General features: G+C 45.1%; 1 protein-coding gene across 1 annotated transcript; it reads right to left on the bottom strand.

Annotated features, from left to right (window-relative positions):
* Positions 1-233: 233 nt before the first annotated feature.
* LOC121572503 (importin subunit alpha-4-like) lies at positions 234-27,259 on the bottom strand. Its single transcript, XM_041884569.2, has 17 exons — positions 27,051-27,259; positions 16,758-16,802; positions 9,168-9,257; positions 8,452-8,481; positions 8,215-8,267; positions 8,021-8,116; positions 7,308-7,393; positions 7,077-7,163; positions 6,769-6,938; positions 6,538-6,582; positions 5,124-5,255; positions 4,627-4,755; positions 4,351-4,455; positions 4,159-4,230; positions 3,715-3,877; positions 3,523-3,617; positions 234-3,399 (listed from the first exon to the last, which is right to left on the bottom strand). The coding sequence occupies exons 1-17, from the start codon at positions 27,117-27,119 to the stop codon at positions 3,301-3,303; spliced, it is 1,566 nt and encodes a 521-aa protein (XP_041740503.2). The 5' UTR covers positions 27,120-27,259; the 3' UTR covers positions 234-3,300.
* Between the last annotated feature and the right edge of the window lie 361 nt (positions 27,260-27,620).

The raw sequence follows: 27,620 nt of genomic DNA, 5'->3' as shown, positions 1-27,620 counted from the left end.
CATTAAAATTAAACCTTTAGTCGTACTTTCAGTAAAGCTTATGATTATTGATTGGTATTTTACAGTCAGGTATATTTCTCTAGGTACCATGGACAGCAACTCAATCACGTAAATGCGAGCATACAGTCACTTTGTCCCTTATTACGGACTAGGATTCTCTCTCCCCTTTTTTCCAGACACACAAAGACACAGACGCCTTGATGTTAGTGTACAAATCAGAACGCTTGCAGCAGTGAGGATCCAACGGCTAACAGGAAGTTTATTTTGGTTAGGATCAGTAATACAGAGACCATGTCCTGAGGGCGAGATGGGAGGAAGTGATATCATCATAATCCCCCGATTGGTTAGCAGAATGTGACATTGATGGGTTTGTTTGTGGTGAGGTGAATGTAGATATGGCTGGACATGTCAAAATGGGTTACACTGCTCAGCCCATAGAATTAGGAATTATAATATTATTAATAGGATCTCTATGGCTTAGCCAATAAAATAGGAGTAGAACAATCACTACAGCAGAGCAGCATTGACTAATCCCATGGCAGACTCCAGTAATAAGGGAGACACCACACACACACACCAATTTCAGATGCTCCAACAGCTTCTAGCATTTGTTTTTTTCATTAGTACGTTCGAGGAAAAACTTTAGTTTCGTAGAAATGAAAAACAAAAAGGCACAATGTCAATGAATTTCAACTCATTCTCGCCTTTAATATGCACAAGAGTTGAAAGCATCAGTGAGCCACCTTAAAGAGAAGAATTCAATCTAACATTTATTTTAAAAAATATATAAACATTGAGGCCAAAACGCAGTCTGTTGCTATTTCTCTCTATTCTCTTATTTAAAACAACTTTTCTCCGGCAAGTAAAAATCTTGCAACAAACATAAGCTTGTATCGTTTTCCGATACAAGACAAAGAAATTGTAATTCTTTAAAGTGGCTCGGTCCGTCTAGGCGGATAGTTCATGACTGTACACCCCCTCTAAGGTTTTGTTCATCAGCAATAAACAACTACTCCCTTTCCCACCCCTAATCCAAACCCACTACTGCCTGCGCCTCCACCCACCCACCGTCTATCAGTAGTTAGCAGCCTAATGGCCTGTTCAAACATACAGCTGCAAAATAGTATTATGCCTTGTGGTGGCAGAGTAGCAACTTATTTGACCTCTACAGTAGTGACCGGATGACTGGACCAACCTTTCGTGGGCGAGACCTCACCTAGAAACGCCCCATTGCTACTGCTGCCAAGCTTCCATTGAAAACAACAACTTCCCTGCTTTTGCTGTGCACTGTTTGAACAGGCCATAACCGAGGAAAACAAGTCCAGACCAGAGACCTAGGTCCTGGAGACCAACTGGGACCAGCTCTGGGACGGTAAAATGACACAGGTGTCAGGTTCATCAGCATGTCATCACAATACATATGAATGTTACAAAAATAAAGATAAAACAAAAATCAAAAAACAACAACTGAACAAACCCCCCAGTCCGTCTTTGATAGTACGTAGGTTATCGTTCTGCAGGGTGAGTCCAGTTCCAACAATGACTTGTCATCTGCAGCAGCTTTGTACAGGCATTATGGAAATATATATTTATATATTCTCAAGAGACGAGTTTAAGAGATACACATTGCATTTTGTACAATTATTCAGGTTGGTGATGACGTGACAAAAAAAACACGAAAACCCCCCAGATGAGTGTAAAGTTTTGTATAGGTCAGAGGTCGTGTTCTATCCTCCGTTAGTCCCGTCTTCAGTATCTGTCTCTTTCCGCAGGAAGAGAGAAAAACTATACCTCTCAGACATGTGCATAAGATGAAATAATACAAGTAAAAACGGCAAATCTGGAAGCTCCACAGCCTGGACCAGAACAAGCCAAGTAGATTTTTTTCAATTTCAACATAAAATATACATATCTTTAAAAGAATGGGAGAATTTAAAAAAGAGAAACCCCAAAAAATCCCAGATTTGCCAAATGGTCCGTGCTAGCTGGAATCCTTGGGACGTCAATACCCCCATTGAAGTAGACATTTAAAAATGGATAAGGGTTACGTAAGGGTTATGGTTAAGATTAGGGTTAAGGGTAGGGACGTCCCAAGTTTCCCGGATAGCACTGAGCATTGCCAAATATAGGTTTGTTTGAGTTTGACTGTTCTGGTATTGAAGAATTCAGGTGAGATTCACCTGTCAACTACTCTGTTGGATATCCCAATAGTGACATCACTACCTGCCCCTCCACATGACGTGACATCACTTGTGCAGCAGGATTTAATGTCCTCTGGGGAACAGGGCTACAGTAGAGATATTCCGTCACAATATCCAGAGGTATTTTCCTCCAACTTGGGTAGCCAGATCTGTAAAAAGCTTTTTATTTTGCTCTCCCCTGAATTAGAGCAAAATTGCAAAACAATTGTATACTTCTTTATGTACGAGTTTTGCAGTATGATATATTTTTTACAAATTTCCTTTTTTTAGATACATAAAAATCAATAACTCCACTTTATGATTCAAGAGAAGTCAAAAGGAAAAAGTAATACAATATATTTCAGTCAGTCACAGAATCCTCTTTCGCCTAAAGCCCACCCTTTCCTGTCCTAGGACTTTGGGAAGTGGGATGGGGTCCATGGCTATTCATGGGTTAGCTCTAGGGTTAACGTCTTCAATTGGGGGGCACTGGGGTGCTCGGCCATCACTACAGAGAGACTATGTGAGTGAGTGAGTGTGTGTGTGTCTGTGTGCGCGTCTGTGTGAGTGTCCACGACAGAGGGAGAATGACAATCCAGGAGTGAAGCACAAAACTAAACCGCAAACAAACGGCAGTATCCTTTCCCCATCTGTGATATATTAGCTTCTAAAACAAGTATGCACACAAATTCTTTCCAAGTGTCTTCAACTGTGTTTTTGTGCATGTGTGTGTAGATAGTGACATTTGGCAATTCAAAAATATTGCCCCAAAAGGCTTTTTCTTCCTTCCTTGTGATTTTCACGTGACATTTCAAAGCATTTGCTAGGACTGCCTGAGATCAGATTGTACTGGTGCTGGACGAATGACCTGGACCCGTATGGGTTGCCAGGTTGTGGTGGAGGGTGGTAGTTTTCAGGGACCCTTCAGTACAGAGGTGAATTATTGTGGCGGTGGTGGTGGGCGAATCCTTCAATTGCAAGATGGGTGGCCATGTTGAAGTAATAGTAATGGTAGATGGGTACAATCCTTCTGTAGCAGGTTGCCAGGTTGGTGGAGAGATAGATGGATGAATGTCTGAGGTGGGTTTGACAGTACCCGTGCAGCTCGATGGACCGGCTCCTAGAACTTGAACTCCTTCGTCTGCAGGTTGGAGGCGGGGTCAAAGTTGAATGTCCCTCCTTGGGTGGCTTCAGGAATTAAACTGGGATCCTCATCAATCTGAGAGAGAAAGAAGAAGGGTAAGAGGTGTGGGTGTGTGTATGTGTGTGTGTGTGGGGGTGTGTATATATATGTGTGTGTGTGTGGGGGTGTGTGTGTGTGCACGTGTGTTTTATATCTCACATCGTCGCCTGAGAAGTACTGGTCGATGATCTCGAAGGCTAGTTTGTAGATGTCCTCATTCTCATGTTGCTGCAGATTCTCAACCTTCTCAAGACCTAAGATCAGAGAGCAGAGCAGTGGGAGGCGCAGTCAGACAACAGCAACATTCACCTCAGACACACCTTCAGCTATGATGACAATATGCACACACACCTCCACACTCCTCTATGATCTCAGCGATGGTGCTGGCCTCATCTCCGGCCATGATGAGGACGTTCTTGAGGCCGTCTAGGACCACCTGGACCACCTGGGAGTCCTTCACTGACAGCAGGCTGCAGAACGGAGGGATCACATTCTGCTGCACCAGGTACTCCACCTACACACACACACACACACACACACACACATCAACATATCATATACATAACTGTAGACAGCAGTAAGCATTTCTGACAAATAACTCCTGACACGTGTGAATGTGTAAGCAGGTTCAGTCACTGGCATTAAACTACTTCATGAACTCACGGTTATGAATGCTCCAGCTACAGAGGCCCTGGCATGACAGTGCTAGCCCCGTACCTGTCTCTTGTACCTCTGTCCATGTCAATAGTCTGGCTGATATTGAGGTTGCAGTGTGTGTGTGTGTGTGTTACTTTCCTGGTCTTTCCTGCCGCTGATGGTGAGGTTGCTGATGGCCCATGCTGCCTCCTTCTGAGTCCCAAAGTCCCCCTGCAGACACACAGGCTGTCAGCACTACAGAACAACTCAGTACACAGCAATGACAGGAATATAATCTCTACCACAGTCAAACGTACACACCAACCACACACCACAGCATGTCTCTCTCACCTTGGCCAGTTGGTGGATGATCAAGGGGACGAGTCCTGCGTCGATCACTGCCTGAACCTGCTGCTGGTTCCCAGCCGTGATATTGGACAGGAACCACACTGCTTCCTGTAAACGAACCAATCACTTACGGTTATGCCAGAACACTTTCTAATAACAGTCTAATCACACACAGTCAAACCAAACAACTTCTTATTAGCAAGACAATCATAGAAAAGCCTTGACATAAGCTTCTTCCCTCTTCCCCGTTCCCTCTCCGGGAGAGTGTGTGTGTGCTACCTTGTTGATCTTCTCTTTGGGGTGTGTGAGCAGGTTGGGAAAGTGGGAGAGGACGTCACAGTTGAGCACCACCTGTGTCTGCTCGTCTGTCCCCGTCACAATGTTCCCCACCGCCCTCAGAGCAGCAGTCTGTAGGAAGTGACATCACAGCAAGTCAACACCCACAAATGCATAGAACACCCTGAATTTATTACTTATAAAATGCATCATTTCCTCCCTTCCTTGAAATAAATCACTGAGCATGTTGTAAGTAGAGCCATGAGTTTTTCCTGAACATATGGCAGCAATGTTTCTGCAAAAACTCCTACCCCTAGTGATAGGTAGAGTCAAGATTTCTATAATGTTGCTTTTACCAATCAGTGTTTTTTTTTGTTTTTTTTCCCAGATAGGAAGGAGGTAGTAAATTATAGATTTTATAAGTACACCATACCAAAGTTTGTTTAGGTCTTCTAAATCAGAATGTTATCAGTTGCCATGGTCCCCTGTTGACCCCTTACCTGAACTTTGACCTCCTGGTGGCTGAGCAGGGGGACAAGGAAGGGGACCACCCCAGAGTCTATCACCATCTGAATCTGCTCATTCCCACCGTCTGTCAGGTAGGACAGAGCCCACACCGTATCCACAAGGATCTACAAACACACAATGTTAACGAAGGAGTCCAATAAGTGTTGAGTTTCACTAAAAGCTGCTGAGTATGGTAGGGCTTAACATGCTGAAGTCAAACTTGTGACAAACCGTTCAATTTAGTTGAACGTACAGTGCCTTCAGAAAGTATTCACACCCCTTGACTTTTTCAAAAAATTGTTGGGTTACAGCCTGAATTTAAAATGGATTAAATTGACATTATTTGACACTGGCCTACACACAATAATACCCCATAATGTCCAAACGGAATTACGTTTTTCAAAATGTTTACAAATTAATTACAAATTAAAAGCTGAAATGTTTTCAGTCAATAAGTATTCAACCCCTTTGTTATGGAAATCCTAAATAAGTTCAGTAGTAAACATTTGCTTAACAAGTCACATAATAAGTTGCATGAACTCACTCCGTGTGCAAGAATAGTGTTTAACATGATTTTTGAATTACTACCTCATCTCTGTACCCAACACATACAATTATCTTTAAGGTTCCTCAGTAGAGCAGTGAATTTCAAACACAGATTCAACCACAAAGACCAGAGAGGTTTTCCAATGCCTCGCAAAGAAGTACACTTATTGGTAGATGGGTAAAATAAAAAGCAGACATTGAATATCCCTTTGAGCATGGTGAAGTTATTAATTACACTTTGGATGGTGTATCACTACAAAGATACAGGCGTCCTTCTAACTCAGTTGTCGGAGAGGAAGGAACCGCTCAGGGATTTCACCATGAGGTCTATGGTGACTTTTTTACAGTTAAAATAGTTTAATGGCTGTGATAGGAGAAAACGGAGGATGGAAAACTGATGATGGATCAACAACATTGTAGTGAATGGCCGAGTTACAGTTTTGACCTAAATCTAGTTGAAAATCTATGTCAAGACCTGAAAATGGTTGTATAGCAATGATCAACAGCCAATTTGACAGAGCTTGAAGAACTTTGAAAATAATGATGGGCAAATGTCCACAATCCAGGTGTGGAAAGCTCTTAGAGATTTACCCAGAAAGAAACACACCTGAAATCGCTGCCAAAGGTGCTTCTACAAAGTATTGACTCAGGGGTGTGAATACTTATGTCAATGAGAAATTTCTGCATTTCATTTTCAATACATTTGCAAAGATGTCTAAAAACATTATGGGGTAGTGTGTGTAGATGGGTGAGATTTTAAAACTATTTAATCCATTTTGAATTCAGGCTGTAACAACAAAATGTGGAATAAATCAAAGGGCATGAATACTTTCTGAAAGCACTGTATGCTCTCATACTTACATTTATATCTGTGTGGTATATAAGAACACACAGCGCTGGGAGAAGCTGGGAAAGAGAAAAAAACAAAAAAGAGGTAGAGAGAGGAGTGTCAAAAGCAGACTGGAAATGTGGCCATGTAAAGTTATGTAGCTAAACATTCCCCCTAGTGATAAGAAAGTGATTTGGCTGACTGGCTGGAGAGAGCACCACTATAACGCTACTCATACATTGGAACAAAACACACACACGTACCTCCTGTACTGTTTCCATGGGGGGCGGTGGGTCCTTGTTGCGGCAGAGGTTGACGATGACCCAGGTGACGTTACGGAGGAAGGTGATGGGGATGGAGGGGTTAATAAACGAGAGCAGGGGCTTGACCACGCCCAGGGAGATGACGTAATCCCTGCACTGTGGCCCGTCGCCTGGAGGAGGAGCATTACAGGTCAAAGGTCATCATTGGGGCACAGAGTTTTTCCTGGTCCGGTCACATGGTTAGTTATTACAAAAAAAATACACAAACATAACTTTAATGATGTGTTAACTGTATCAGCCATACTCACCTATGATGTTGCCTAGCGCCCACACGGCCTGTTCACACACATTGTGATGGGGAGAGTGGAGCAGCCGCAGGAACAGGGGAACAGCATCTGTACATGCGCACACACACACACAGAATTAGGAATTTACATATCACAATTTAACACACACACAAAGATAACAAACATTAGCGAAGCCCAGACAGTCAGAATAACAGCAGAGCAGAATGACGCAGGGTAAACTGGTGAACTTACTGGATTTGACCACAGCCTGGGTCTGTTGTGACGTGCCAGACGCTATGTTGGTCAGGGCCCAGGCTGCCTCGAACTGGAGAGACGGACTGGAGGAGAGAAAGGAGCGGGGGAGAGTGAGAACGAAAGAGAGAGATCATTCTAGGCCTTCCATTAATATGAACACGTCTTTCTCCTAACCCTGCCCCCACTTCGTCCTCCTCTTCTCGGTCCACACACAATGTGTGTGTAAACTATTGGTTTGTTGGGTTGCAGTGCCCGCTGTGCTCCAGGAATTTCAGTGTCTGACAGCCTGCAGCAGTGGTCGCCATTACAGCTGTGCATCCGCAACTCATCGTTATGGTGACCCTCCAACCCCTGCCCCATCCTGTACTGACTCCAGGGTGTGTGCGTCTGTCCCCTTCCTGACCACAAGGTCCTGTGTGTGTGTGTGTGTGTGTGTGTGTATATGTGTGGCCCTGAACACAACAAGGTCCTGGGAATGGGGGAAATCCAGAGGACAGGAATGCTCTTTTATTTGGGTTGGCACCGGACGGCAGGGCCAACGGACCACCCTGTGCATCACACACACAAAGAAGCATGCACACACACACACTAGCAGCCCCTCTACATCCTGTATCCTAGCCAGTCTTCAGTAATCCCAGTAAATGTCCCAACAGTGCATTAGTAGAGGCGGTCCAGGGGAGGACATTGGGTTAATGCATCAGCAGACTCACTTGTCGTCTCTCTCCAGACATTTGACTAAGATGGGCAGGATGCCAGACTTTATCAAGTCATCAATGGGAGGGTTTCTGTCACTGGAGAGGAGTTTTCTGACAGACACAAAAACAGGAAGAGTTATGTTTCAATCATGGAATACAAATGTGAGAGGTTCAAAGCAGAGAGGAGATCACACACACCAAACACTTACCTGGCAGCCTGTACGGCACTAAGCTGGACCACCGCATTATCACTGGTGGCGTTCTTCAGCGAGAGAGAGAGAGAGAGAGAGATAACAAGTTACAGCACCACACTCTCACAGAGGGAGGGAGGGAGGGAGGGAGGGAAGGAGACAGGGAGAGAAGGGGAGAGGGAGAGCAAAAGAGAGAATGAAGGGGATAAGAGTTTTAGTCACTATTCTCTGTGTGTACACAAAGTTGAGCCTTACCTGTAAGATGGCCTCTAGTGTGACGTTTTGCTGCAGAGTGGGAAGGGGAGGGACAAAATCAATACCAGGTTACAGATAAACAACATCAACAACATGGGGGAAGGGGATACAATTCACATAAACATCTGGCTACTTCACACTGATCGGTCAACATGTCATTGACATAACACACACACAGTCTGACCCTCTCTGTCGGTCGTCTCTGTCTCTCTCCACACGCAAGTGTTTTCAGAGTGCTGTGTTTCCTCTGCTGCTGAGTTGGTGTGTTGGCTGGCTGGTTGAGGCTGTGTGAGCTCACAGGCTGAGAATGCCATGCTACTCCATCATCACCATACATCACCTGGTAGCAGCTAGGTCAGGTCAGACCAGGGCCTATTCCTCATCTCATTAGCTCAATGACAGGCCTCCAGTCAGCAGTGTGAAAAGGCTTTGAGCACGATACATTATACAAACCCTAGAGAGGCCATGGGGGGGGCTTAAGGACGCATGTCTAGATTACAACATCATACATAGAAATGTATTGTATAGAGCTGACACAATGTCCAATGTCAGTAGCTCTTCAGAAGTAGGAATGGCCACACCTGCCCCGTCCAAACAGACAGAGAATCTAGGCAGTCCATTTCTATCTGGAACAAGTCTCTCGTCTCATAGAGATCGCCATTCCACTGCAATGGCAAATGGGTCGCTAAAGTGGAACACACAGACATCCCACATACCCCTTTGAAGTCGGAGTCGAAGTCGGAGTCCTCCAGACTCTCCTCCTGTGGGACATTCCTCTTCTTCAGTAGATGCTCGTCTCGTTTGTTCTGACGGAAGACAGGGGAGAGCGAGGAGAGATTAAAGAATAAAACACCACATTGATGAATACTCAAATATGTAACTGTGAGAGTAGCAGCATAAACTCCTACAGCAAACTTTTTGTAACTGCAAGCCAGATATTGGTCGAAAAACAGCTGACCCTCGCATCCCTAGAATATGTGTGTCAGTGTGTGTGTTGGGGTCATCTCTGGGTCTCTCCGTACAGGGGACAAAGTACAAACCCTGTGTTGTTATGAGGATGTTCCCTATATTTACTCAACTTTACATAGAGACACCCTAATTAAAACACCCCCATTAAAAACACACAAAAAACGAAGGCATACACTCCCAGAAAGTTGAGGAGCAGGCACACCCATACTGGTGTTGAATAGAGCGTGAAAAAGACAGACATGTGAGTCAGTGGTAGGAGGGAGGGAGGAGAATCCCTTGGCCTACATTCCAGTGTGTGTTGCAGTGCTGGGCCGTGCGTCACTGCTGGTGACTAACCATCCCTGTGCTGCTCTGGCACAATGAAATGTGCAGCCAGACTACAGCAGCACACTAACTCAGCTCTTTCTTTTTTTTCTCTCTCTCGCTCACTGAATTAGGCTCTAAACTAGTTTCTAGCCATGTCTCACTCTCTTCCTTAATGCTAACTTAGCAACGACTACAGGGGATTGTTTTAACCTCAGATAAATAAAAAAACCTGTGAAGAGGAAGGAGAGTGAGGAATGTGTCAAAGCCCTGAGGGGGGTTTAACGGAGGAAGAGAGAGTTGAGAGAGGGGAAAGTAAGATTGAAAGCCATGACCAGGGGACTCATGTCAGAGAGATCACCAAGTCAACATGAGAGCAGCAGACTGTTGGATGTATGAGTGACAGGGATACCTGCCAATCACAGGAGAGGAGAAGAGAAACCCTCCAGTCTCTGGCTCTTTACAATGTAGTACTGCACGATATGGGCAAATCATCTAACTCAAATTATTCAGATTCTATGGTTGGTGTTGTTTGGCATGACAACTAATGACAAAGACAGGTACAGTAGAAGTTGTTGTGACAGGGTAGGAGCCAAAGTGTTGGTCAGAGTTTCCCAGGGGACCCTTATTAGGTTTGAATGCTACTACATTCATGGCATGTAAAAAAATTTGCAGCCTCTTACAATATGGATATTGCACATGTCAATATTTCAATTCAAATTTGATTAATTGTGCAGCCCTATTACAAAGGCGTAAGTAAATGCATGACTACCATACTAATTGGGTGTATTGTAGCCATTACAGTGTTCTGATTTAGGCATCCACATCAAACAGGCAAGCACAGCAAGCACCTCAGGATAGATTACATTTGGATATTCTTTTAAATCTTTGCTAATCCCCATGGACTGGCATCTAATCTAGGTTTCAGCATCCTGATGATGTAGTCTGTTAATGATCATCACCAAGTCTGGATAGTACAGTTAGTATACAGGGACAGCACATAAGTATGCAGATCAAGGCGAAGGGTAGTGAGCATGTGGAGGGAGTTAGGCTTGGGCGGTATACCGTATATTTGGAAATAGCCACGGGATGTTTTTTCAATACCATTGAAACTATTTCTTTGAAGTTTTTTTTTATACATTTGAATAATTGTAGCTACTTTTTAAGTGAATATCTGCAATCAACTTGTGCAATATGTTAGGAGATAAAGAAGATTGCGTTCTTTCATTTCAGGGGGGGTCAAGTGCAAGTGCTGGTTAAGTGTTGGGGGGGGGGGGATTATTTAAGATACTGTTTGAAGAGGTCGGGTTTCAGATGTTTTCAGAAGATGGGCAGGGACTCTGCTGTCCTAGCTTCAGGGGGAAGCTGGTTCCACCATTGGGGTGCCAGGACAGAGAGGAGCTTGGACTGGGCTGAGAGGGCCAAGAGACCTGAGGTGATAGAACGCTTGGGTTGATGTGTAGGGTTTGAGCATAGCCTGAAGGTAGGGAGGTGCAGTTCCTCTTGCTGTTCCGTAGGTAAGCACCATGGTCTTGTAGTGGATGCGAGCTTCAACTGGAAGCCAATGGAGTGTGCGGAGGAGCGGAGTGACATGAGAGAACTTGGGAAGGTTGAAAACCAGGCGGGCTGCTGCATTCTGGATAAGTTACAGGGGTTTGATGGCACAAGCGGGGAGCCCAGCCAACAGCGAGTTGCAGTAATCCAGACGGGAGAGGACAAGTGCCTGGATTAGGACCCGCGCTGCTTCCTGTGTGAGGTAGAGTCGTACTCTATGGATGTTGTAGAGCATGAACCTGCAGGAACGAGTCACTGCTTTGATGTTTGCAGAGAACGATAGGGTGATGTCCAGGGTCACGCCAAGGTTCTTTGCACTCTGGGAGGGTGACACTGTGGAGTTGTTGACCGTGATGGAGAGGTCTTTGAGCAGGCAGACCTTCTCCAGGAGGACAGTTCCGTCTTGTCGAGGTTGAGCTTGAGGTGGTGGGCCAACATCCAAGTTGAGATATCTGCCAGGCACGCAGAGATGCGTGTCACCACCTGGGTGTCAGAAGGGGGGGGAGAAAAGTAGTTGAGTGTCATCCGCATAGCAATGATAGGAGAGACCATGTGAGGATATGACAGAGCCGAGTGACTTGGTGTATAGAGTGAAGAGGAGAGGGCCTAGAACCGAGCCCTGTGGGACACCAGTAGTGAGAGTACATGGTGCAGACACAGATCCTCTCCACATCACCTGGTAGGAGCGGCCTGCCAGGTAGAATGCAATCCAAGAGTGTGCATAGCCTGAGACACCCAGCCCTGAGAGGAGGATCTGATGGTTAAGGAATACCTGGAATAGTATAACAGTAATCCTTCTAACCCCCCCCCCGTCAGATGAGTCGAGTGTTGGTTTCTTGAGGAAGGGAGCAACTTGGGCCATTTTGAAGTCAGAGCGGATGCAGCCAGTGGTCAGGGATTAGTTGATGAGGGAAGTGAGGAAAGGGAGGTCTCCAGAGATGCTCTGGAGAAGGGAGGAGGGGATGGGGTCGAGCAGGCAGGTTGTCGGGTGGCCAGACCTCACTAGTCGCAGGATGTCATCTGGAGAGAGAGGGGAGAAAGAGGTCAAGGCGTAGGGTAGTTCTGTGTGAGTGAGAGCAGTGGACTCAATAGGCTGAGTGAATGAGTAGAGGATGTCATCAACCTTTTTTTCAAAGTGGTTGACAAAGTCGTCCGCAGAGAGGGAGGAGGGAGGGGGTGGAGGATTAAGGCGGGAGGAGAAGGTGGAAAAGAGTTTCCTATGGTTAGAGGCAGAAGCTTGACATTTAGATTGGTTGAAAGTGGCTTTTGCAGCGGATACAGAGAAAGAGAAGGTAGAGAGGAGGGAGTGAAAGGATGATAGATCCTCCAGAAGTTGAGTTTTCCTCAATTTTCAGCTGCCCGCAGCCCTGTTCTGTACACTCGCAATGAGTCACTCAGCCACGGAGCAGGAGGGGAGAGCCGAGCCGGCCGGGAGGAAAGGGGACAGTACGAGTCATTGGAAGTGGAAAGGAAGGAGAGTAGGGTCAAAGAGGCAGAATCAGGAGACAGAAGGGAGAAGGATTTAGCAGAATGGGGAGATGATAGGATAGAAGAGGAAGAGAGTAGTGGGAGAGAGAGAGAGCGAAGTTTGCGACAGCACATTACCATCTGGGTAGGGGCTGAGTGGTTAGGGTTGGAGGAAAGGGAGACAGAAAAGGACACAAAGTAGTGATCAGAGACCTGGAGGGGGGTTGCAGTGAGATTAGCAGGCGAGCAGCCTCTAGTAAAGATTAGGTCAAGAGTATTGTCTGCCTTGTGAAAGGGTGAGGTCAAAAGAGGCAAGGAGGGGAAAGAGAGAGTTGGAAAGAAATGAATCGATGGCAGACGTTGGGAGGTTGAAGTCGCCAAGCTGGTAGAGCACGGCGCTTGTAACGCCAAGGTAGTGGGTTCGATCCCCGGGACCACCCATACACAAAAAAAAAAAAATGTATGCACGCATGACTGTAAGTCGCTTTGGATAAAAGCATCTGCTAAATGGCATATTATTATTATTATTATTATTATTATTAAGTACGAAGAGCGGTGAGCCATCGTCAGGAAATGAGTTTATCAAGGTGTCAAGCTCATTGACGAACTCTCCAAGGGCACCTGGTGGGCGATAGATGACAACAATGTTAAGCTTGAGTGGACAAGTGACAGTGACAGCATGGAATTCAAATGAGGAGATGGACAGGTGAGAGAGGGAGAAAAGAGAAAATCTCCACTTAGGAGAAATGAGTAGACCTGTGCCACCACTGCGACGACCAGATGCTCTCGAACTATGAGAGAAAATATAGTCAGACGAAGAAAGAGCAGCTGGAGTAGCAGTGTTCTCTGTGGTGATCCATGTCTCTGTCAGGGACAAAAAGTCAAGGGACTGAAGGGCAGCATGGGCTGAGATGAACTCAGCGTTCTTGACCGCAGATCGGCAGTTCCATACGCTGCCAGAGACCCGGAATCCCACATGGATTGTGCGCACAGGGTACACTAAATTAGAAGGGTTGCAGCCAAGGGGTGGGGAGCATCTGTAATGCCTACAGGGAGAGGTGTGAACAGGTATAGAAAACACACACAAAATATCAAAATGAGATAATCTGTAAATAACTAGGTGAAGCCCTCCTCTCTTTACTTCCTCGAATAACTCTGCACAACAACTCAGCAGAACCGTCTTTGTTTCGGCGACGGTCTTAGTTTTGCGACAAAACCGCCACTGACACGACCACCACTTACAGCTGCCACTGACAAAAAAGCGGCTGCCGCTGAGAAAAGTACTCGTTAAATTTTGAAAGATTAGCAATACAGGAAAAGTATCTAATTTACGCACTTATCAAGAGAACATCCCTGGTCATCCCTACTGCCTCTGATCTGGCAGACTCACTAAACACAAACGCTTAATTTGTAAATGATGTCTGGGTGTTGAAGTGTGCCCCTGGCTAGCCGTAAATTTAAAAACAAGAAAATCATGCTGTCTGGTTTGCTTAATATAAGGAATTTGAAATGATTTATACTTTTACTTTTGATACGTAAGTATATTTTAGCAATTACATTTTTTCTTTTTACACTTAAGTATATTTAAAACCAAATACATTTAGACTTTTCTCAAGTAGTATTGTACTGGGTGACTTTCACTTTTACATTTTAGTCATTTAGCAGACGCTCTTATCCAGAGCGACTTACAATTAGTGAGTGCATACATTTTCATACTGGTCCCCCGTGGGAATCGAACCCACAACCCTGGCATTGCAAGCGCCATGCTCTACCAACTGAGCTACACGGGACTTGAGTCATTTTTGTTTACGGTATCTTTACTTTTACTCAAGTAGGACAATTGGGTACTTTTTCCACCACTGCTTATAACTATTAAGTTAACTGTCTAAAAGGTGCTAAATGCTCTACAGTTGTGCATTTGCCCTGCCTAAATGACTACCGACCCGTAGCACTCACGTCTGTAGCTATGAAGTGCTTTGAAAGGCTGGTCATGGCTCACATCAACACCTTTATCCCAGAAACCCTAGACCCACTCCAATTTGCATATCGCCCCAACAGATCCACAGATGATGCAATCCCTATTGTACTCCACACTGCCCTTTCCCACCTGGACAAAAGGAACTCCTATGTGAGAATGCTATTCAAGGACTACAGCTCAGCGTTCAACACCATAGTGCCCTCAACGCTCATCACTAAGCTAAGGACCCTGGGACTAAACACCTCCCTCTGCAACTGGATCCTGGACTTCCTGACGGGGCGCACCCAGGTGGTAAGGGTAGGTAACAACACATCCGCCACACTGATCCTCAACACGGGGGCCCCTCAGGGGTGCGTGCTCAGTCCCATCCTGTACTCCCTGTTCACTCATGACTGCATGGCCAGGCATGACTCCAACAACATCATTAAGTTTTCCGATGACAACAGTGGTAGGCCTGATCACCGACAACGACGAGACAGCCTATAGGGAGGAGGTCAGAGACCTGTCCGTGTGGTGCCAGGACAACAACCTCTCCCTCAACGTGATCAAGACAAAGGAGATGATTGTGGACTACAGGAAAAAGAAGAGGACCGAGCACGCCCCCATTCTCATCGACAGGGCTGTAGTGGAGCAGGTTGAGAGCTTCAAGTTCCTTGGTGTCCACATCACCAACAAACTAACATGGTCCAAGCACACCAAGACAGTCGTGAAGAGGCCACAACAAAAACCTATTCCCCCTAAGGAGACTGAAAAGATTTGGCATGGGTCCTCAGATCCTCAAAAGGTTCTACAGCTGCACCATCGAGAGCATCCTGACTGGTTGCATCACTGCCTGGTATGCCAACTGCTCGGCCTCCGACCGCAAGGCACTACAGAGGGTAGCACGTACGGCCCAGTACATCACTGGGGCCAAGCTTCCTGCCATCCAGGACCTCTATACCAGGCGGTGTCAGAGGAAGGCCCTAACAATTGTCAAAGACTCCAGCCACCCTAGTCATAGACTGTTCTCTCTTCTACCGCATGGCAAGCGGTACCGGAGCGCCAAGTCTAGGTCCAAGAGGCTTCTAAACAGCTTCTACCCCCAAGCCATAAGACTCCTGAACATCTAATCAAACGGCTACCCAGACTATTTGCATTGGTTTGCTAATTTAGTAGCTAGTTAGCTATCTAGCTAAGTGGTTAGCTTCTTCCAAAACCAAGCTTCGCTTCGGGTAACAGCAGAGAATCCCGTCCTGGATGAAAAATGTATGCACTCACTAACTGTAAGTCGCTCTGGATAAGAGCGTCTGCTAAATGAATCAAATGTAAAAAAAATGGATCAAGAGCCTTGCTGTCTAATATTTGTTTTGTGTGTGCAGCAAACTGTGAGTAGCATTTTTTTGTTACTTGTATAACTTTATGAGCTGGGATGTCTGTCCTGAAAATAGTTTAGGTCAGAGACTGTATAAAATGTTTGCAAAGCGCTCGTTAGCATTTAGTTAGCATTCTCTATAGGATTGTCCATGTACTTGTTAGCATTGCTAACATTCAAATTTAAAAGGCTCAGTGGGTTTTGAAAATAGCGCCCTTTGTGTTCAGTTATTACCGGTATGGCACAAGGTCGGTATGACAATCTGGATACCGCCCAAGCCTAGAGGGAGTAGCTGAATGACAAAGGCAATTTCTACCTGCAGCACATCACCGCAGTGGGCCAAACAAAGACACACCTATGGAGTTTGAGAAGGCAGTTTACAAGGATCAGAGGCCAATCCAGAGAGGTGAAATATCATGTTTGGGTCATGGTCAGGGTTGGAAACAGAGGGGGTCAAATTGGGGTTAGTGGCCCCATAGAGAGAATAATCATTCTGGATGGATTGAGACGAATACCAAGTCTGTGTCTGGGGCAAGACACAGGGTGAGAAAGGAACAGCCTGTCTACAGATCTGTGTGTGTGGTAAGCAGGGAGGTGAATATTAATATATTAATACAGGGAGCTGTGGAAGTACGCCTACAAAGTTGTGCATCACCAAAATGTAAATTAGGCTTCTTCTCTCACCTTCCTCAGCTCGACTGTCACGTCATTTCGATGTCTTCTCATAGTCTGGAACACAAACACACAGGGAGCAATATGAAACAGAGACAATAATTCATTGATAACACATTTTAACAACATAACATCTCCCTCTCTGGACTACTTAATGGCACAAATTGCTTTTGGAAGCAACATGAAAATATACTAGAAAGTAATATAGGCCCAGGTCAGAACATAGGAATTGAGGGATCTAATATGTAAGCTATAGGCTAAAAGCATAAGTTACACACACCACTCGATATCGTAATGGTTCAGGTTAATCAATGTGTGTTTGTGTAATGGTAATGTGTTCTTAGTCCACTCATGACTGTGAGCTGGTCTCAGATCTTGTGACTGTGCGCTGCGGTTCATATTGCCATACTAAATAGCCCCTTACGTCACGTGGGCCAGTCACATCATCCCAGCCTTGGTCTGATCTTGCCCCTGTCTGGGGAGGCTGAAGAGCTGAGAACCAGAGGGAGACCCCTCTCCTCTCTCTAACAACCAAACAGTGACCCAGCCAGAGCACCTGTCTCTCTCAGAGCTGCACCAGTCACTCCTCAGACCCCTACGCCTAGATCAGCATAGGGCAGGTGTGGGTCAGTCTTTTCTTCTAGCCTAGCACTAACACACCTGATTTATCGAACTGATTCAGATTGAAGACCATGATTAGCAGATACAGACCTTCAGAAAGTTCACACCCCTTGACTTTTTCACACCCCTTGACTTTACAGCCTGAACGTAGATTTAAAAAAAACAAATTATCTTAAAATGAAAAGCTGAAATGTCTTGAATAAGTATTCAACCCCTTGGTTATGGCAAGCCTAAATAAGTTCAGTAGTAAAAATTTGCTAAACAAATGACATAATAAGTTGCATGGACTCACTGTGTACAATAATAGTGTTCAACATTATTATTTTCTTTTTTATGACTACCTCATCTCTGTACCCCACACATACAATTATCTGTAAGGTCCCTCAGCCGAGCAGTGCATTTCAACACAGATTCAACCACAATGACCAGGGAGGTTTTCCAATGCCTCGCAAAGGTCACCTATCGGTAGATGGGAAAAATAATTAAGCAGACATTAAATATCAATTTCAGCATGGTGAAGTTATGAATTACACTTTGGATGGTCTATCAATACACCCAGTCACTACAAAGATACAGGTGTCCTTATAACTCAGTTACCGGAGAGGAAGGAAACCGCTCAGAGATTTCACCATGAGGCCAATGGTGACTTTAAAACAGTTAGAGTTTAATGGCTGTGATAGGAGAAAACTGAGGATGGATCAACAACATTGTACAGTGCATTCGGAAAGTATTCAGACCCCTTGACTTTTTCCACATTTTGTTACTTTACAGACTTACTGTGGAATGCAGTGTTTGGTTTTCGCCAGGCATAATGGGCCCCATCTCGTCCAATAAGTTGACTCAAGTTTGCCAAAAAGCACCTGAATGATCATCAAGACTCTTGGAAGAACGTTCTATGGACAGATGATTCAAAAATATAACTTTTTGGACGACATGGTTCCAGTAATGCCTGGCGAAAACCAAACTCTGCATTCCACAGTAAGAACATCATACCAAAGGTCAAGCATGGTGGTGGTGGTGTGATGGTTTTGGGATGCTTTGCTGCCTCAGGACCTGGACGACTTGCCTTAATAGAAGGAACGATGAATTCTGCTCTGTATCAGAGAATTCTACAGGAGAATGTCAGACCATCTGTCTGTGAGCTGAAGCTGAAGCGCAGCTGGGTCATGCAGCAAGACAATGATCCAACACACACAATCAAGTCTACATGAAAATTGCTAAAAAGCAACAAATTGGAAGTTTTGGAATGGCCTAGTCAAAGTCCAGACCTAATCCTAATTGAGATGTTGTGGCAGGACTTGAAACGAGCAGTTCATGCTTGAAAACCCACATCACTGAGTTAAAGCAGTTCTGCATGGAAGAGTGGGCCAAAATTCCTCCACAGCGACGTGAGAGACTGATCAACAACTACAGGAAGCATTTGGTTGGAGTCATTGCAGCTAAAGGTGGCACAACCAGTTATTGAGTGTAAGGGGGCAATTACTTTTTCACACAGGGGAATTGGGTGTTGCATAACTTTTTTTATGAAATAAATATGTAATTGTTGTGTTATTTGTTCACTTATGTTCCCTTTATCTAATATTAGGTTTTGGTTGAAGATCTGATAACATTCAGTATCACAAATATGCAAAAGTAGAGAATATTAGAAAGGGGGCAAATACTTTTTCATAGCACTGTAAGTATTCAGACCCTTTGCTATGAATCAAATCAAATCAAATTTTATTGGTCACATGCGCCGAATACAACAGGTGCAGACATTACAGTGAAATGCTTACTTACAGCCCTTAACCAACAGTGCATTTATTTTAAACAAAAAAGTAAGAATAAAACAACAACAAAAATGTGTTGAGGAAAAAAGAGCAGAATTAAAAATAAAGTGACAGTAGGGAGGCTATATATACAATAGAATAAAGTGACAGTAGGGAGGCTATATATACAGGGGGGTACCGTTGCATAGTCAATGTGCGGGGGCACCGGCTAGTTGAGGTAGTTGAGGTAATATGTACATGTGGGTAGAGTTAAAGTAACTATGCATAAATACTTAACAGAGTAGCAGCAGCGTAAAAAGGATGGGGTGGGGGGGCAGTGCAAATAGTCCGGGTAGCCATGATTAGCTGTTCAGGAGTCTTATGGCTTGGGGGTAGAAGCTGTTGAGAAGTCTTTTGGACCTAGACTTGGCACTCCGGTACCGCTTGCCGTGCGGTAGCAGAGAGAACAGTCTATGACTAGGGTGACTGGAGTCTTTGACAATTTTGAGGGCCTTCCTCTGACACCGCCTGGTATAGAGGTCCTGGATGGAAGGGAGCTTTGCCCCAGTGATGTACTGGGCCGTACGCACTACCCTCTGTAGTGCCTTGCGGTCAGAGGCCAAGCAGTTGCCATACCAGGCGGTGATGCAACCAGTCAGGATGCTCTCGATGGTGCAGCTGTAGAATTTTTTTGAGGATCTGAGGACCCATGCCAAATCTTTTTAGTCTCCTGAGGGGGAATAGGCTTTGTCGTGCCCTCTTCACGACTGTCTTGGTGTGTTTGGACCATGATAGTTCGTTGGTGATGTGGACACCAAGGAACTTGAAGCTCTCAACCTGTTCCACTACAGCCCCGTCGATGAGAATGGGGGCGTGCTCAGTCCTCTTTTTTTTCCTGTAGTCCACAATCATCTCCTTTGTCTTGGTCACGTTGAGGGAGAGGTTGTTGTCCTGGCACCACACGGCCAGATCTCTGACCTCCTCCCTATAGGCTGTCTCATCGTTGTCGGTGATCAGGCCTACCACTGTTGTGTCGTCGGCAAACTTAATGATGGTGTTGGAGTCGTGCCTGGCCATGCAGTCATGGGTGAACAGAGAGTACAGGAGGGGACTGAGCACGCACCCCTGAGGGGCCCCCGTGTTGAGGATCAGTGTGGCAGATGTGTTGTTACCTACCCTTACCACCTGGGGGCGGCCCGTCAGGAAGTCCAGGATCCAGTTGCAGAGGGAGGTGTTTAGTCCCAGGATCCTTAGCTTAGTGATGAGCTTTGAGGGCACTATGGTGTTGAATGCTGAGCTGTAGTCAATGAATAGCATTCTCACGTAGGTGTTCCTCTTGTCCAGGTGGGAAAGGGCAGTGTGGAGTGCGATAGAGATTGCATCATCTGTGGATCTGTTGGGGCGGTATGCAAATTGGAGTGGGTCTAGGGTTTCTGGGATTATGCTGTTGATGTGAGCCATGACCAGTCTTTCAAAGCACTTCATGGCTACAGACGTCAGTGCTACGGGTCGGTAGTCATTTAGGCAGGTTATCTTAGAGTTCTTGGGCACGGGGACTATGGTGGTCTGCTTGAAACATGTTGGTATTACAGACTCAGTCAGGGACATGTTGAAAATGTCAGTGAAGACACTTGCCAGTTGGTCAGCACATGCTCGGAGTACACGTCCTGGTAATCCGTCTGGCCCTGCGGCCTTGTGAATGTTGACCTGCTTAAAAGTCTTACTCACATCGGCTACGGAGAGCGTGATCACATAGTCGTCCGGAACAGCTGGTGCTCTCATGCATGCTTCAGTGTTGCTTGCCTCGGGCGAGCATAGAAGTGGTTTAGCTCGTCTGGTAGGCTTGTGTCACTGGGCAGCTCGCGGCTGTGCTTCCCTTTGTAGTCTGTAATAGTTTTCAAGCCCTGCCACATCCGACGAGCGTCAGAGCCAGTGTAGTATGATTCAATCTTAGACCTGTATTGACTCTTTGCCTGTTTGATGGTTCGTCGGAGGTCATAGCGGGATTTCTTATAAGCGTCCGGGTTAGAGTCCCGTTCCTTGAAAGCGGCAGCTCTACCCTTTAGCTCAGTGCGGATGTTTCCTGTAATCCATGGCTTCTGGTTGGGGTATGTACGTACGGTCACTGTGGGGACGACATCATCGATGCACTTATTGATGAAGCCAGTGACTGATGTGGTGTACTCCTCAATGCTGTCTGAAGAATCCCGGAACATGTTCCAGTCTGTGCTAGCAAAACAGTCCTGTAGCTTAGCATCTGCGTCATCTGACCACTTTTTTATTAGCCGAATCACTGGTGCTTCCTGCTTCAGTTTTTGCTTATAAGCAGGAATCAGGAGGATAGAGTTATGGTCAGATTTGCCAAATGGAGGGCGAGGGAGAGCTTTGTATGCGTCTCTGTGTGTGGAGTAAAGGTGGTCTAGAGTTTTTTCCCCTCTGGTTGCACATTTAACATGCTGGTAGAAATGAGGTAGAACGGATTTAAGTTTCCCTGCATTAAAGTCCCCTGCTACTAGGAGCGCTGCATCTGGATGAGCGTTTTCCTGTTGATTAATGGCCTTGTACAACTCATTCAGTGCAATCTTAATGCCAGCATTGGTTTGTGGTGGTAAATAGACAGCTATGAAAAATATAGATGAAAACTCTCTTGGTAAATAGTGTGGTCTACAGCTTATCATAAGATACTCTACCTCAGGCGAGCAAAACCTTGAGACTTCCTTAGTATTTGATTTTGTGCACCAGCTGTTGTTTACAAATATACAGAGACCGCCACCCCTCGTCTTACCCGAGTCTGCCGTTCTGTCCTGCCAATGTAGCGTATAGCCTTGCTAGCTGAATGTTGTCATTGTTGTCGTTCAGCCACGACTCCGTGAAACATAAGATATTACAGTTTTTAATGTCCCGTTGGTAGGATAACCGTAATCTTAAATCGTCCATTTTATTCTCCAAAGCTTGAACGTTGGCTAATAGGATTGATGGGAGAGGCAGTTTACTCGTTCGCCGTCGGATCCTTACAAGGCACCCGGATCTGCGTCCACGATATCTCTGTCTCTTCCTCACGCGAATGACGGGGATCTGGGCCTTGTCGGGAGTCTGTAGAATATCCTTCGCGAACGCCTCGTTGAAGAAAAAGTGTTCGTCCAACGCGAGGTGAGTAATCGCTGTCCTGATATCCAGAAGCTCTCTTTGGTTATAAGAGACGATGGCAGAAACATTATGTACAAAATAAATTACAAATAACGCGGAAAAACACACATAATAGTACAATTGGTTAGAGGGCTGTAAAACGGCAGCCATCTTCTTCCGGCGCTGTTTCAACTCAAACTATGAGACTCGAAATCGAACTCAGGTGCATCCTGTTTCCATTGATCATCATTGAGATGTTTCTACAACTTGGAATCCACCTGTGGTAAATTAAAAACATTGGACATGATTTGGAAAGGCACACACCTGTCTATATAAGGTCCCACAGTTGACAGTGCACGTCAGAGCAAAAACCAAGCCATGAGGTCGAAGGAATTGATCGTAGAGCTCCGAGACAGGATCGGGTCGAGGCACAGATCTGGGGAAGGGTACCAAGAAATGTCTGCAGCATTGAAGGTCCCCAAGAACACAGCCTCCATCACTCTTCAATGGAAGAAGTTTGGAACCACCAATACTTTTCCTTGAGCTGGCCGCCCAGCCAAACTGTGCAATCGGGGGAGAAGGGCCTTGGTCAGGGAGGTGACCAAGAACCCAATGATCACTGACAGAGCTCCAGAGTTCCTCTGTGGAGATGGGAGAACCTTCCAGAAGGACAACCATCTCTGCAGCACTCCGCCAATCAGGCCTTTACGGTAGAGTGACCAGACAGACGCCACTCCTCAGTAAAAGGCACATGACAGCCTGCTTGGAGTTTGCCAAAAGGCACCTAAAGGACTCTCAAACCATGAGAAGTACAGAGAGATCCTTGATGAAAACCTGCTCCAGAGCGCTCAGGACCTCAAACTGCGGCGAAGGTTCACCTTCCAACAAGACAACGACCCTAAGCACACACCAAAGACAACGCAGGAGTGGCTCCGGGACAAGTCTCTGAATGCCCTTGAGTGGCCCAGCCAGAGCCCGGACTTGAGCCCGTTCTAACAACTCTGGAGAGACCTGAAAATAACTGTGCAGCAACACTCCCATCCAACCCGACAAAGCTTGTGAGGATCTGCAGAGAAGAATGGGAGGAACTCCCCAAATACAGGTGTGCCAAGCTTGTAACATTTCTAAAAACCTGTTTTTGCTTGGGGTATTGTGTGTAGATTGATGAGGGGGAAAAAATATTTAATCCATTTTAGAATTAGTCCGGACTCTGGCTGGCTGTAACCTAAAAAAATGTGGAAAAAGTCAAGGGGTCTGAATACTTTCACAATACTAACCTAAATGGCAGTGAAAAAGAAGCCTGTACAGAATCAAAATATTCCAAAACATGCATCCTGTTTACAACAAGGCACTAAAGTAAAACTGCAGAAAATGTGGCAAAGATATTCACTTTATGTCCTGAATACAAAGCGTTATGTTTGGGGCAAATCCAACACAACAAGTAACTGAATACCACGCTTCATATTTTCAAGCATGGTGGTGGCTGCATCATGTTATGAGTAGGCTTGTCGTCGGCAAGGACTAGGGAGTTTAGAATGAAAAGAAACGGAATAGAGCTAAGCACAGGCAAAATCCTAGAGGAAAACCTGGTTCAGTCTGCTTTCCAACAGACACTGGGAGACAAATTCACCTTTCAGCAAGTCAATAACCTAAAACACAAAGCCAAATATACACTGGAGTTGCTTACCAGGACGACATTGAATGTTCCTGAGTGGCCTAGTTACAGTTTTGACTTAAAAACCGGCTTGAAAATCTATGGCAAGACTTGAAAATAGCTGTCGAACAATGATCAACTTGACAAAGCTTGAACAATTTTAAAAGAATAATGTGCAAATATTGTACAATCCAGGTGTGCAAAGCTCTTAGAGACTTGCCTAGAAAGACACACAGCTGTAAACGCTGCCAAAAGTGATTCTAACACGTACTGAATCAGGGGTGTGAATACTTATGTAAATGAGATATTTTGGTATTTCATTTTCAATAAATGTGCAAAAATGTATACAAAAATGTTTTCACTTTGTCGTTATGGGGTATTGTGTGTAGATGGGTGAGAAAATATATTTATTCCCTTTTGAATTCAGGCTGTAACAACAAAATGTGGAATAAATCAATGGGTATGAATACTTTCTGAAGGCACTGTACATATATTAGGCTGTAGCCTAAATATAGCTTAACCAGTGAGCAGTGTCCTGAGCCAAGAGTGAGTGTTACTCCTGGATACAGTGTTCTGGGGTAAACATTAAGGCCCAGAACACTGACTGAGCAAGTTAAAACCGTTAGAAAGTAATGCTCATGGCACAAACATAAGCTGGGCTGCATCTCACATGATGTCCCATCAGGCTGTTTAACGAGAGACCGTTGAACTATGAGGAATTGTTCAAAGTTGTCCCTTCCACTGGTGCAGGTTCAGATCATCCTAGTTCAGGATTAGGTAACCTCATCCCAGATCTGTGGTTATAAGCAACTTCAACCTAGAGCGAACCCCAATGATTGATTTGCCCAGTGATCACCATACCGACCTACTATAGAGTGGGTGCCAGACTGTTTCTGTATTCAACAAAGCTACATTGTTGCCTTGCCAAGACAACGGCACTTTATGTGTTATTGACTGTACGTTTTGTTTATTCCATATGTAACTCTGTGTTGTTGTTTTTATCGCACTGCTTTGCTTTATCTTGGCCAGGTCGCAGTTGTAAATGGGAACTTGTTCTCAACTGGCTTAACTGGTTAAATAAAGGTGAAATAAAATAAATAAAAATAAAAACTTTGGCCAGAGCAGAAACAGCACCCAGACTACCATTCATATAGTGATAGCTACAGTATTCATACTTAGTAGCTTATTTGTAAAACCTAGCACAAACACTCAAGTAAATTCTGAAGGGGGAAGGATGATGCATTTCTAAAAACCATTGCAGGAACACATAACTTCCTGGTCCCAGATCAGTGCTGCTTAGGGGCTTCTTCTACCTCCTGGCCCCTCCATTGGGCCACAGATCGGGTTGTACCTCCAGGGAGAACCCAAGCCAGACCTCCAGGATGCCCGAAATAGCCCTAGTGGCGCACGTGGCCATGTCCGACATAGTAGCCATGTGTTTGTCACGTTGTCTCTCAGTTTCAAAACAACAACCTATGAGACTGGTCCACTTCCCATGGTTTTAGATGGCTCCCAAAGACAATAATCTCTAATTCAACTATTACTCCGAAAACCCATTCCTTCATACAGTGGGGGTATCCCAAAGATGACTAGTTGTACAACTCTGTAAAGACAAATGTGTGTGTGGGTTATTGTCAAAGATGGCACAGCTAACCACTATGAATACATGTGAGGTCAGCATGCCATAGTTTTTAATAATACCACCAGCACCCGCTGAAAACATTGACAGCTGTCATGACGATGACTACTCAGCCACAAGATACTGAGCGATGCAGATAGCAAGCTATTGATGGTGGAAGCAGCAAGTAAACGGATTCAGGCAATTAACAACATCTTCACCTAGCTAGCCAGCTACATAAGAATATTTTCTGCACAGGCCGTTGTTCAAATGCCTATTTTAGCTGGCTAGCTTGCTAGTTCACAGTTAGCTAGCTCATTATGGCCAGATGATTCCGACCTTGCCTGACAATACCGCAGTCAGATGAATGCCATACATTTGTTTGGAAAATTTCATCTCACAAGCTTTAGAAGCCAGAATGTTGAATTAAATTATATTTTAAAGTACTGTACCAGTTGACTGTGCTGTTGGTCCTTTTGTTTACACTGAGCTGCACTGTGGTCGGAATGTTCATCAAGGTTATATTAAGACACCGCGGAGCAGGCGCGAGATATAAAATGTACTTCAATGCAGGGATGGGATATACCAGAATACATTTTACCTTTACCCAAACTGATTTATCGAGAAGATTGAAATACTGCTTGTTTTTCCGAAAAACTGCAATTTTCATCCTCATGCTAGCTAGCAGTAGCCACAGCAGTCATTATGGAATGGCACATGGCATTGAACAACAAAGGAGCTGATTGGCTGAATATGCCATTCCAAAATGGCTGCTGTGGCTACAATTAGGACGAAAACGTGCAGTATTTCAATCTTCTCCATGTATCATTTTGGATAAAGGTAAAATGTGGAGTACAGTGGTATATCGCATCCCTGCATTGAGGTACGTTTTCCGACCCATATCTGGCACCTGCTAGGCAGTGTGTCCATGATGACGTTCAGACCCCAGTGTAGGTCAATGTAAACAAGCTAACTGTAGGGTCGGAATCATGTTTAATTATGGTTGGATATGAGTGTTAGCTAAAACGACAAGTTATCAAGAGGGTTCAATTAGCTAATAGATAGCTAGTAATAGCATGCATTAGCCAAACCAGCTAAATTCGCTAGTTACCGACATATACTCTACCTACTCCGGATTCTGCTAGTTGGGCTGTCAATTCTAACCTTAGTCTGCTTTCAAAACCGGTGGTAGCTGCTAACAATATCTTAGTTAAGTAATCAGCTAACCTTAGTTACCTAGGCTAGAGCTTTTCGTTGTAGGCGAAACCGATTGACATTTCAAACTATTTGATGGGGAATAGGCCAAGGGCCGTAAACCACGCCCGTTCGTTATGATGATGGCGAAGATGTGGTGGAGGATATTCCGAATAAGCTCAGACAGCACACAGCAGGCTGGCGGCTAATAGCTAGCTAACTTAGTTGACTAGCCAGGCTTCATCAAAATATTGTCAGACAAGGCGGGGGAAGAGAGCCGGTGTCTTAAAATAAAATCCTACACGGATCATTGTCTAAACCACCCTATCCAAATGCACTCCTACCTCGACATCGCGTCCCTTGTTTTTGAAGCTCTTGATACGGTGGTTATCCAAGCCGGCGTTTTCTGCCATGGCTGTTTGCTGGGTTGAGAGTACTCCGGCGTTCGTGATCTCCAGCGAAAGAAGAGAGCGCCTATGCTGCGGAGTACAGAGAGGGGGCGGCTACGGTAACAGAACGCAGAGAGTTAGGAGGGAGGAGCTCCGAGACGGGTTGTCCTATTTTTGATGGGATCCCTGACCTCGCACAGAGACAGATGCTACGTTCTCGTTCTAGTCGGAAGTAGGAAACTCGGAAATGTCCGACATGCTAACTGATTGTATATTATACACGTGCCGCGTTCAGCGAAATAGCAAGTCGGAAATGTTCGAGTTTCCTAGTTCCGACTAGTATTTGAACGCGGCAAGAGCATCATCAACCTCGTCGCCATACTTCTTCTTCTTCCGTGCAGTACTGTGTGGTAAATCACGTTACATTTTGTGATACCAAAAAAAATGTAAAGGGGGAAAATTTCAACAAACGCACCATCAACTAACCCTACACTTACAGTGCATTCGGAAAGTATTCAGACCCCT

Source organism: Coregonus clupeaformis, chromosome 40, assembly GCF_020615455.1.
Source record: "Coregonus clupeaformis isolate EN_2021a chromosome 40, ASM2061545v1, whole genome shotgun sequence".
NCBI classification, from domain to species: domain Eukaryota; kingdom Metazoa; phylum Chordata; class Actinopteri; order Salmoniformes; family Salmonidae; genus Coregonus; species Coregonus clupeaformis.
Note: the sequence above shows the minus strand (reverse complement) of the source record. Positions and strands in the feature narration are given on the sequence as shown.

Excerpts from the sequence above, each read along its gene's own strand:
- LOC121572503 (XM_041884569.2), bottom strand. The coding sequence starts at position 27,119 with ATGGCAGAAAACGCCGGCTTGGATAACCACCGTATCAAGAGCTTCAAA. Across the intron at positions 7,394-8,020 it reads TGTCTGGAGAGAGACGACAA|TCCGTCTCTCCAGTTCGAGG; the intron begins GTGAGTCTGCTG and ends TCTCTCCTCCAG. Across the intron at positions 3,618-3,714 it reads GATCATAGAGGAGTGTGGAG|GTCTTGAGAAGGTTGAGAAT; the intron begins GTGTGTGTGCAT and ends CTCTGATCTTAG.